General features: G+C 46.3%; 1 protein-coding gene across 2 annotated transcripts in view; it reads left to right on the forward strand.

Annotated features, from left to right (window-relative positions):
• The window catches only part of LOC101998803 (gamma-aminobutyric acid receptor subunit rho-1), a 29,409-nt gene that overhangs the window by 10,722 nt on the left and 6,371 nt on the right, over positions 1 to 12,316 (forward strand). The window contains exons 2-7 of one of the 2 annotated variants that reach the window (XM_005361955.3): positions 432 to 485; positions 2,444 to 2,550; positions 4,315 to 4,382; positions 5,332 to 5,555; positions 10,899 to 10,981; positions 11,870 to 12,010. In XM_005361955.3, the coding sequence (XP_005362012.1) occupies positions 432 to 485; positions 2,444 to 2,550; positions 4,315 to 4,382; positions 5,332 to 5,555; positions 10,899 to 10,981; positions 11,870 to 12,010 (677 nt within the window). Of the gene's footprint in view, positions 1 to 431; positions 486 to 2,443; positions 2,551 to 3,499; positions 3,554 to 4,314; positions 4,383 to 5,331; positions 5,556 to 10,898; positions 10,982 to 11,869; positions 12,011 to 12,316 lie in introns of those variants that run through there. The other variant, XM_026786727.1, reaches the window with a different exon arrangement.

A 12,316-nucleotide genomic window follows, 5' to 3' on the forward strand; every position in this document is an offset into this window, starting at 1 on the left:
GTATAAGTGTGTGAGTGTGCATGAGAGTGTTTGAGTCTGTGTGTATATGAGTGTGAGTGTATAAGTGTGTGAGTGCATGGACGTGTGTGAGTGTGTGTGTGGATGTGAATGTGCATGTGTGTAAGAGAGTGTACATTACTGTATGAGTGTGCATGAGTGTGTATGTAAGTATGTGTGTGCACATGCGTGCGGTGGGGGTGTAGTTAAGTCAGATCTCTGGAAATCAGGCCTTCTAAATAATTAATCCTCGTTCCCTGCTCCTGTGAGTCATTGGGAAATGCTCATCAGACCAGATTAATGCGTTGAGCCTCCTTCCCTCTCCACCCCCGTTCTATTCTGACTAGATTTGAAGTGTGCAGAGAGGCCAGGGCGCTCTGTTGATCTGAGTCACTGGACAGTCTCTGGAGCATCTTTCTGTTTTGTTTCCGTAGCAGACCTCAGAGACAGAGACGAGGAGCCCTCGACGATGCCCACAAGCAAGGCAGGTATGGCCCATGGTAACAGCGAGCCCCACCGCTACAGCGATTTTCAGCCCTACCTCTCGAGGACCAGGAAGAAGCTGGCTTTCCCGGTCCACGCCCCAGCTCCTTTCTCGCTCGGCAAGTGCGCTGGTTTCCCACATATCCTGTTCTACCTGCACACCCCCACGGGTCCGCTCAAAGCCTTCCTTCCGTCAGGAAAACAGCTTCCAGGGAATAAACTGGACTCCCAATGGTCTAAAGCAACTAGGCTCTGAAGGGAGGAGAGAGCCCTGGTTTCCTGACCTTGCCTTCGTGTTTTCTCCCGAACACTAAAGGGTTCTTTCAGGGAAGAAGATAGGGCCGAGAATTGCATGTGCGCAGAGCAAGCCCCTGGAAGGCGGGAGATAAGCAGAGGCTAACACAGCTGAGCCAGCCACGGGGAGGGCAATGCGCCTGAGCAGGGCTAAGGTGTCCCCTCCTGTCTTCCAGCAGCCTCCGTCCAGAGCCCTGCATCAGACACAAGGGCCCGTGAGGTCCAGGAATCTAGGTTCCAATGAGGCTCCTATCGAGTGTGGGAGCATCTGGACTGGGGGAAGGACATATGGGGAGGTCTCCCGGAGGGGACAGGCCTGGCATCAGCATCTGGAACTGGAAAGGGGGTCAATTATTTATGAGGATTATCCTGGTGGGAAATGAAGAATTTCAAGCATCCCTTACTGTAGGCACAGAGGACCCAGACCAGCTCATGTGTTTGCTGTGGGAGGACAAGCACTGTGTGGTGGAATGAGGGGCAAGGGGGACTCGCATGTGGGAAAATCCAAGGCATGTTATTAAATGAGGGAGAAGCAAGACAAATAAGCATTAATGTAACATTAACACATAAGAAGAGAAAGTAATACTATATACTAGTACTTCCATATTTCTGTAGCAAACTCTGCCTAGACAAGGAAGCAATAAGACAAGTGCCTGTGGATGAGGAGTAGGTCAGTAGAATTAACTACACATTTAATTAAAAAAATATTTTATGTGTCTGGGTGTTTTGCCTGAATTGATGTTTGTGCACTATGCATGTAGTTCCTGTGGAGGCCAGAAGAGGGTGTCAGATCTCCAGGACTGGTGGTTTATGAGCTGTCATGTGGGTGCTGGGAATAGAACCTGGATCCTTTGGAAGAGCAGCCAATGCTCTTTCTGCTGAGCCTTCTCTCCAGGCCCTACCTATATGAGAGGGGGAAGGAGGGGGAGTGGGGAGGGGAGGGGAGAGGAGAGGAGAGGAGAGGAGAGGAGAGGAGAGGAGAGGAGAGGAAGGGGTCTAACACTGAAAACACATCACACATTTGGGAACAAACAGATGACAAGACAAGAATAGGTAAAAGTGTCCCTACAAGCAATTCAGAAGTGCTTTCCCTGGAAACACGATGGCAGGGTGTACACCCTCCACAGAAGGACCACAGAAAGTCCAGGGTGTGAGGCTCAGCCGCACGCATTTGCTTCTCCTGCAGTCACTGTTCTTTCGATGTCTCGGGCATTTTGAAGGGGTCTGGTTTACCATTCAGATCGGTTCCGGCAGGTGTAAGTGCTGAGTTCTAGTCCCTGTCAGTTCCAGCAATAGAACCCAAGGCTGTTCCTCTGTCAGCAAGCATTCCAACACTGAGCTACATCCTGGCCTTGGAAAAATGTTTTTAAAAATATCAGTTTCCAGGCTCTTAAATTAATAAAATACCAATTCCCAGATTATAATCAGGATGTCAGAGGCAGGGTCTGGCATTGCTATTTGAGAAGCCCCTCCATGTGGCGGGGGGTCACAATCTTGGAACTTCCAGGGCAGTTTCTTTATCCAGAAAGTTGGAAAAAGGGAGGGGGGAGGCTTAGAAGAGAAAGCACACCCTATGAAACCTGCCAAGAGCAGGAAGAACACAGATGGCTGTGACTCTGACCAGCCTTGGTTAGTACGTTTGATCCATCTGCTTTTCCTTCTGTGGCAGCCCGATTCTGAAACGAAGCTCCGACATAACCAAGTCACCTCTCACCAAGTCAGAGCAACTGCTGAGGATAGATGACCATGACTTCAGTATGAGGCCTGGCTTTGGAGGTATGGGATGTACTCTCGAGGGTGGGGCTTCCCTTATTTTCTGGGGTTCTTGTCTGCACCCAGATCTGTTTATCATGTCTGCCTGGGCTGAACTTGGTGGGCTGCACCTTCTGAGCATCTGTCCTTCGTGTCCCTGGCTCTGTCGGGCATTGCCGAGGTACCAGCTGCTAGCTGTCCCAGGGCTGTGCTGTGAGAAGGCTCACTGAGGTCAGTGAGGCAGAGGCTGCAGCGAAAAGGCAGGGCAGCTGCAGCCGGGGCTGCCTCCTGAGGATGCTCTGAAATCTCACACAACAACCTTGTGCTGGATTGGTTCTCCCTGGGAACTGGCAGATGAGTTTCACTGACACGTCAGAGTCCTGTCTGCTGGGCTTAATGAAATGAAAATAGCTCGAGAATGCAAGGATTCCCTGCAGAACCGGAACCCGGGACTCAGTAGCTGCCAGGTTTCAGTCCTCTACCAAAAGAGTCTCCCTCCCTCCCTCCCTCCCTCCCTTCTTCCTTCTCTCTCTCTTTCTCTCTGTTTCTTTCTCTATCCCCTCCCCCTCTGTCCATCCCTCTCCCTCCCTCCTTCTCCCTTCCTCCCTCCTTCTCCCTCTCTCTCCCTCCCTCTCTGTTTCTTTCTCTCTCCCCTCCCCCTCCCTCTCTCTCTCCCTCCCCTCCCTCCCCTCCCTCTCTCCCTCTCTCTCCCTTTTTCTCCCTCCCTCTCTCTCCCTCCCTCTGTCTCCCTCTCTCTCTGTTTCTCTTTCTCTCTCTCCCCCTCTCTGTCCCCCTCCCCTCTCTATCCCTCTGTGTGTGTGTGTGTGTGTGTGTGTGTGTGTGTGTGTGTGTTCAACATTTATTTATTTATTTGATGGTGTGGTGTGCACATCACAAAATGCATGGCTATCAGGGGACAACTTATGGAAGTTGGTTCTTTCTGCCATGTGGGTTCTGGGAACCCAGCTCAGGGTCTCCAAGTTTGGCAGTGAACAGTCCCGCCTGCTGAACCATCTCACTGACCTAGGTTTGGTTTCTTTCTGGAGAAAAATATATTTTATGCCTGTGGGTATGTGTGTTCGTGTGTATGCAGATACACGTATGTAGGCATAGGTGTGAATGTCTGCAGAGACCAGAGGCCAGTCCTCTGGGCTTGCCATCTGCAGAAACGCTGCCTACCTCCTTTGAGACACACTCTCACTGTCCCGGAGCTTCCAAATTAGGCTAGATTGGCTGACCCATGAGCCCGTGATCCTGTGTCTGCCTCCCCAGCACTGGAGTACATAACACCGCATCTAGTATTTCTGCATGGGTTCCCGGGGTCAAACTCAGGTCCTCATGCTGACCAGGCCAGAAGTGTTTACTAACTGAGCCATCCCTCCAGGCCCTAGAAATCATTTTTATGCCTTTTGTTTTTTTTCTAGTCATGTTTACCTGCACCCCAACCCCATCCCCCTGCAAACCAATCCCCCAAGTTCTAGAAAGGTCTTTATTCTTTATCATAGGTAAACTGTTGGATCCAACGCCAACTCTTTGTGTCATGGTTAACTGAAACATGCCCTGTACCTAACCTGTTCATCTGGATGTGCTGGCATATTCTTATAATCCTAGCACTTTGGAAGCTGAGGCAGGAGGATTGAGAGCCTGAGATTAGCCTGGGCTACATAGCAAGGCTTTGTCAGAAAAAAAAAGAAGAAGAAAAAGACAAGGAGGGAAGGAGGGAAGGAGGGAGGGGAGAAAGAAAGAACAGAAGGGATATAAGAGAGTGCCCTGTCTTGCCCTCCCCAGGCCCGGCCATCCCCGTGGGTGTAGATGTGCAGGTGGAAAGCTTGGACAGCATCTCGGAGGTCGACATGGTGAGTGCTTCTCTGATGGGGGCTGGGGAGTGGGAGCCCATGTGCACCTGTCTGGACAGAAGCGCGACACCGCTGAACTCCCTCATAACTCATAACTCCGTGTGGCAGATGGGAGCTGTCACACGCACTTAGCAGATGACTCACAGACATCATGTCATGTGTCCAGAGTTCCCAGCTGGTATGAGATAGAGTCAGGTGACAAACTTGGTCTTTATCCTCCAGCAGGGATGCCTTCTGAGATGCAGGCCCCCTGTATTTCTGCAGAGTCTGTATCTTGCTCTAGAAACCTGGAATCGTGAGACTATTCCTTTTTGCTTTTCAGTGGGTTCCAATTTAAAAAAAAAAAAATGTTGCCGGCTAGGCATGGTGGTGTGAGTCTTCAAGTCAACACCCAAGAGGTAGAGGAAGGCTTATCTTGGGTTTTAGACCAACCTGGTCTTCTATATAGGAAGCTCCATACCAGTCTGGGCTATACAGTGAAACCATATCTTCAAAATTTTAATGGTAACACGGGTCGGGGTCGGGAAGCATTCTACAAGTTAAGGGACTTTTTACAAGTCTACCTTGGTTTGGAGCCTCCAAGAAGCAGGCCAGAAAGAAGTATGCTAACCCAACGTGTACTTGGGGACTCCTTCCTGAAAACACCAAAGAGAACCAGAAAGGGAGACAGGGTAACCAGAGAAGAGCAGGGTTCTCAGGCAAGCCACGCCTACAGCCCTCCTCCCACGCGCAATCTCCAGGAGTCGCTGGTGTCAGCAGGGCAGCTGTTATGGAGATGATGGGTGTCACGGGTGGGTGGAGTTTAGGGGCGGTCTGTGCTAGGCCTCTTCCTGGGTTCCCCTCTGCCTTCCCCAGGGGCAATGCTCAGCCCGCTGGCTTCAATGGCATGCCCCACTGCCGATGTCCCCACAGTGGGTGGGTATGCTTCTGCTCTGCCTCCCACCTGCAGGACTTCACCATGACCCTCTATCTGAGGCACTATTGGAAGGACGAGAGGCTGTCTTTTCCAAGCACGAACAATCTGAGCATGACATTTGACGGCCGGCTCGTAAAGAAGATCTGGGTCCCTGACATGTTCTTCGTGCACTCCAAACGCTCCTTCATCCATGACACCACCACAGACAACGTCATGCTGCGGGTCCAGCCCGATGGGAAAGTGCTGTACAGCCTCAGGTGGGAACAAAGGCAGGCTGGTGCTGAGAGCTTCCGCCTTACCTGAATATTTTAACTTTTAAAAGTTCAATTAGTTAAATTTTTTAAATTTTGCATAATGCATATGGGCGTTTTGGTTGCACGTGCGCCTGTACACCACGCGTGTGCCGGTGAAGGCCAGAAGAGGGTGCCAGATCCCCTAGGCCTGGAGTTACAGACTGTTGTGAGTCATTATGTGGGTGCTGGGAATAAAACTCAGGTTCTCTGCAAGAGTAGCCAGTGTTTGTAACCACTGCATCTTTCTAGCCTGAAAATTTAAATGTTTTTTTTAAAAGTTTGTTTTTCTAGTAAGAGTCAGGGAAAAAAAATAAATAAATAGACGTGTTTTCTGATACACATCTTCCTCTCTCTGAGTCTGGGACATCTTGTATTTTGTCAAAAGCTTTTTCAGCATCTAGTGAGATGATCATGTGGTTTTTATTTTTCAGTTTGTTTATATGGTGGATTATGTTGACAGATTTTCATATGTTGAACCATCGCTACATCTCTGGAATAAACCCTACTTGATCATTGTGGATGATGGTTCTGATGTGTTCTTGGATTCGATTTGCCAGTATTTTATTTAGTATTTTTTGCATCAGTGTTCATGAGTGAGATTGGTCTGTAATTCTCTTTCTTAGTGATGTCTTTATGTGTTTTGGATATCAGGGTAATTGTTGCCTCATAAAAATAGTTTGGCAATGTTCCTTCTGTTTCTATTGTGTGGAACAAATTGAGGAATATTGGTATTAGTTTTTCTTTGAAAATCTTGTAGAATTCCGAACTGAAACCATTTGGTCCTAGGCTTTTTTTGGTTGGGAGACTTTTGATGACTGTTTCTATTTCTTCAGCAGTTATAGGTCTGTTTAATTTGCTTATCTGGTCTTGATTTAATTTTGGTAAGTGATATTTATTCAGAAAGTTGTCCACCGCCTTTAAGTTTTTAAATTTTGTGGAGTACAGGTTTTCGAAATATGACCTGATGATTCTCTGTATTCCTCCATGTCTGTTGTTATGTCCCCCTTTTTATTTCTGATTATTAATTTGGATATTCTCTCTCTGCCTTTTGGTTAGTTTGGATAAAGATTTGTCTATTTTCTTGATTTTCTCAAAGAACCAACTCTTTGTCTCATTGATTCTTTGTATTGTTTTCTTTGTTTCTATTTTGTTGATTTCAGCTCTCAATTTGACTATTTCCTGCCATCTAGTTCTCTTGGGTGAGTTTGCTTCTTCTTGTTCTAAAGTTTTCAAATGTTCTGTTAATTCACTAGTTGGGATTTTTCCAGCTTCTTTATGTAGGCATTTAGTGCGATGAACGTTCCTGTTAACACTGCTTTCATTGTGTCCCATAAATCTGGGTATGTTATGTGGTCATTTTCATTGAATTATAGGAAGTTTTTAATTTCTCCCTCCCTTTAGTTCTTCTTTGACCCATTGATGATTCAGGTGAGCATTGTTTAATTTTTATGTGTTTGTAGGCTTTCTGGAATTAGTGTTGCTGTTGACTTCTAGTTTTAAGCCGTGGTGATCTGATAATACATGGGGTTATCCCAATCTTTTTGTATCTGTTGAGGTTTGTTTTGTTGCCGAGTATGTGGTCAGTTTTTGAAAAGGTATATTCTTTTGTGTCTGGATGGAATATTCTATAGATGTCTGTTAAGTCCATTTGAGTCATAACATCTGTTAGTTGCCTTATTTCTCTGTTAATTTTTTTTTTTTTTGATTTTTCGAGACAGGGTTTCTCCGTAGCTTTTGGTTCCTGTCCTGGAACTAGCTCTTGTAGACCAGGCTGGTCTCGAACTCACAGAGATCCGCCTGCCTCTGCCTCCCAAGTGCTGGGATTAAAGGCATGTGCCACCACCGCGCGGCTTCTCTGTTAATTTTTTTGTCTGACTGACCTGTCCAGTGTTGAGAGTGAAGCGTTGAAGTCTCCCACTATTAGTGTGTGGGGTTTAATGTATGATTTGAGCTTTAGAAGTGTTTCTTTTACATATGAGGGTGCCCTTGTATTTGGGGCACAGTATTGAGATTTCCTCTTGATGGCTTTTTCCTGTGACTAATATGAAATGTCCTCCTTTGTCTCTTTTGATTAATTTTAGTTTAAGGTCTATTTTTCTAGATATTAGGATAGCTACACCAGCTTTTTCCTAGGTCTATTAGATTGGAAATTTTTTCCCCAACCCTTTTCTCTGAGGCAATGTCTGCTATGAGGTTGAGGTGTGTTTCTTGTATGCAGCAGAAGGATGGAATCTGTTTTCGTATCCAATCTGTTAGCCTGTGTCTTTTTACAGGTGAATTGAGTCTATGTATATTAGGGGATATTAATGACTAGTGATTGCTATCTCCTGTTAATTTAGTTTTCATTGTTGATGTTAGTTTGTGGGGTTTTCCCTTCTTTGGGATTTGTTGTTGTGAGCTCATCAATTGTCTGTGTTTTTGTTGAGGTACCAACTTCCTTGGGTTGGACTTTCCCTTCTAGTACTTTGTGTAGGGCTGGGTTTATGGCTAGATATTGGTTAAATCTGGTTTTGTCATGGAATATCTTGTTTTGTCCTTCTATTGAAAGTTTTGCTGGGTATAGTAGTCTGGGCTGGCACCGGTGGTTTCTTAACATCTGCGTAATGCTTGACCATGACCTTCTGGCTTTCATTGTTTCCAATGAGAAGTTAGGTATAATTCTGATAGGTCTGCCTTTATATGTTACTTGGCCTTTTTCCTTTGCAGCTCTTAATATTCTTTCTTTATTCTATATATTTTATGTTTTGATTTTTATGTGATGAGGGCACTTTTTTTTGGATCCAGTCTATTTGGTGTTCTGTAAGCTTCTTGTATCTTCATAGGCATATCTTTCTTTAGGTTGGAAAAGTTTTCTTTTATGATTTTGTTAAATATATTTTCTGTGCCTTTCAGTTGGACTTCTTCATTTTCTTCTATACCTATTATTGTTAGGTTTGGTCTTTTCATGGTGTCCAATATTTACTGGATGTTTTAAAAAAATATTTATTATGTATACAATATTCTTTCTGCGTTATGCCTGAAGGCCAGAAGAGGGCACCAGACCTCATTACAGATGGTTGTGAACCACCACGTGGTTGCTGGGAATTGAACTCAGGACCTTTGGAAGAGCAGGCAATGCTCTTAACCTCTGAGCCATCTCTCCAGCCTTCTACTGGATATTTTGTGTTAAGTTTTTGTTAGATTTAATGTTTTATTTTACTAATGAGTCTATTTCCTCTATTGTATCTTCAACGCTTGAGATTCTTCTCTCTTCCAAAATCTCTTGTATTCTGCTGTTTGTGTTTGCATTTGTGGTTCCTGTTCATTTTCTCATGATTTCTATTTCTATAATTCCTTCAGCTTGTGTTTTCTTTATTGTCTCTATTTCAGTTTTCAAGTCTTGAATAGTCTCTTTCATATGTTCGATTGCTTTTTCTTGGTTTTCTTTAAGGGATTTGCTGATGTCTTCCAATTTTTTGTTTTTCCTTTTCTCCATTTCTTTGAGGAAATTTTTCATTTCCTCTTTAAGAGTCTCAAACATTCTCCTGAAGTTATTTTTTAAAGTCATTTTCTTCTGCTTCATTTATATTTGGTTGTTTAAGTCTTGCTGTTGTAGGATCTCTAGATTTTGCTGGTGCCATGTTGCTCTATGTGGTGTTGCTTGTGTTCTTACTTTCTTTTTCTACTCATCTTTTCCTCTAATTGGTGTGGTTGGGGCTGTCTGTGACTCTGGTGATTAATATTCTAGGTGCCAGTGGATCCAAGGCTCAGATGGTTGTTCCTCATAGTACAGTTAGTGCTATGGTTCTAGTTACCCCATTGGTCACTCCTTGTTCCTGGAGGTCACTCAGCACTCCCGGGATTTGCTCTACTCCCTTGGAGTTTGCTGTCTCAGGCCTGCTCTGGTCTAGGTTGCTGGCTCAGACCTATTTCTGTAAATGTCCCTGGTCTGGATCTGCTCCTGTGGAAGTCCCTGGCTAGGGGTTGGTCCTGCAAAAGTCTCTGGCTCTGAGCTTCTCCCTAGGAGGTCCCAGACTCAGGTGCACTGGAACCTACAGAGGACCTGGCTCAGACCTACTCCCTCAGAGACTCATGCTGGGAACGAAATCAGAGAAACAACACCTTTCACAATAGCTGCTTTTTTTTCTCAATTGCTTCTGCAGAGCTACCTGAGCCTTGGTGTGTTTATAGGGGTGAGGTGATAAAGACATTCATTTTAGGGATAAGTGCTTGCCAGGGTCCAAACCCTAACATAAACTATCTCTCTGGACCAGTATGGGGGTGTGGGAATAATTGAGACCCAAGTTCACACAGCAATATCAGAAGGGAATCTCAGGGTTCATTCAAATCCTGAAGGTTACCAGCGTTTATTCTCCAAACATCTTTGATTACCCAAGGTAAACTGAGGGAGAAGTTCATTAACATTCTGTTTCCGAGGTAGGAGGACTAAAGTTATGTTAGCAACTCTGCCACTAGCTTGGAATGAACACTTCTTCCCAGGTGGTCCTCATGATTAGGACAAAGGAGCAACAACATCAGCATACCCTGAGCTCAGGAGACAGTCTGAAGATGCTTTTAGCACCTCAGTGGCTATTATGGCTTGAGAGGCTGACTGCTGATACAGTACAGACATATGTGGGCTGTATAATATTGTCCCACAAGAGCTCCAAAGTCTCTCACTCTCTGTGTGTTGCTTGTGGGACCCTGGTAATTCCTATCTACTGCAACTTTCTCTGGTGAGGACTGAGGGAGGTACCGGTCTCTGGGTGCAGCAGAATGTCATCGGGAGTCATTTTATTGCTATGTCCCTTTAGCATAATAATAGTTACATTTCCCCATAGGCCTATGGCCTTTCTAGTCTCAGGTCATCACTTACCAGTGTCAGGTATGGGTTCCCCTACCCCCACAACGTTCTATTGCAGATAAGTAGATGCCATCAGCAGCGGGAGCACAGCCAACGGGAAAGCGTATTAATATCTCGAGAGGCAGTGAGTTTTGAGTAGTTATTGGCGAGGCAAATATTTGGATACTTGTATTTGGGGAACACTCATTTCTTTCAGCAATCATTTAAATGAAAAGTGTGTGTGTGTGTGTCTTTTACACCGCTATACTGACTGACCACACTGGAATGTGCTGGTGTTAGCAGAGATCCTCACTCGCTTGTACAGCTCCTAATGTCAAACATAAAGAGCAGGTCATGCCTAAGGGTCTTTCCTGACGCCAGCACACCGCTTAGGACCCAGGGGCAGGAAGCAGCCTTTTCTACCTGTTTATCACTTCGCAGCTGTCTCCAGCAGGTGCTGAAGCTGTGCGTCCTTTTGTTTCTAGAGTTACAGTGACGGCGATGTGCAACATGGACTTCAGCAGGTTTCCACTGGACACACAGACCTGCTCCCTGGAAATCGAGAGCTGTGAGTCCGACACCAGCACGTCTAAACCCCTCTCTGTGGCAGGGGACAGTTCTCCCAGGAACTCTGCTCTTCCTGCCTTTCCCCTCCTAGGGTCAGGCTCTCCCGGGTGACCTGAGATAATCTCCTTCACCCAAAGCCTCCTGCTAGTCGCCTCTAGAAAACACCTTCACGCGTTAGCGTCTGGTTTGACACCTGTGTACCAGAGCCAAACCGGTTGACACGTGAGGGCTCCTATCACACAGTCAAAGCTTAGCGAGCCCTTAGAAGAACAGATTACAGGGAGGCAGATGCTATCTGCAGCTCCAAGATGTTCCCCCTCAGTTATGACCAGGGGCACATGTGCCTGTGCAACCCAGTGCCTCACCTGAAGGGGGCGTGCTGGGCACATGGCAGTCCCTGGGAGGATGCTGACCACAGTCATCTCCTCCTTTTGAGGAAATGAGCACAACTGGCCCAAGGAGAAGCCCTTCTAGACTCATGCTGCCTGAGAGTGAGTCGTGATCTGGCCCCCAGGTGATGAATCGCACCTGGGCAAGAGAAGAGCGAGCTGGCTGGGTCCTAGTCTATAAAGCTGACCGTAGGAAATCTTGCCAGTATTGAACTCTGCCATGCAAGCAGTAGTAGCATTTGGTTTAACCTATCGCAGCTGGATTGCGGGGTGAGGGTTTTTTTTGTAGGAACTGTGAGCCCTTGAGCCTAGAAGCCTTGCTCTGATAACTTTTGAGAAACTGGGATGAACTAGAGTTGTCTGTATTGTCTAGTTTGTAGTTTGTTATCTTTCCCCAAGCCAGGCAGTCTGTGTGGCTTAGGACACTTAGTGTCACACAGCCCCACAGGCTGCCTGGCTTGCCTGTCACCCTGTTCCTGACACTGGCTCTCACCTCCCAGACGCCTACACAGAAGATGACCTCATGCTATACTGGAAAAAGGGCAACGACTCCTTAAAGACAGACGAGCGGATCTCCCTCTCCCAGTTCCTCATCCAAGAATTCCACACCACCACAAAGCTGGCCTTCTACAGCAGTACAGGTGAGCTCGGAGCATGCGTGGAGTGCCAGGGAGGCCCCATGGTGGCCAGGTGCTTCAGGCTCTGTTTAGGACGTGTATGATCTGGTTGTCACATCAAGTGAGCAGAATTTTGAAACAGAAGACTAGAGTCCTAAGTAAAATCCAGTGGGTGGTATGTGTCAAGGAGAGGTGACTTATTTTCCTTTAAGACAGGAGCTCACTCCCTTGCCCATGCTACCCTGAATTCACGATACACTATGTAACCAGGCTGGTGAACTCACTATACACCATGTATCCAGGCTGGTGAGTTCACTATACACTATGTAT

The sequence above is a fragment of the Microtus ochrogaster genome, linkage group LG5 (genome assembly GCF_000317375.1).
Source record: "Microtus ochrogaster isolate Prairie Vole_2 linkage group LG5, MicOch1.0, whole genome shotgun sequence".
Taxonomy (NCBI): domain Eukaryota; kingdom Metazoa; phylum Chordata; class Mammalia; order Rodentia; family Cricetidae; genus Microtus; species Microtus ochrogaster.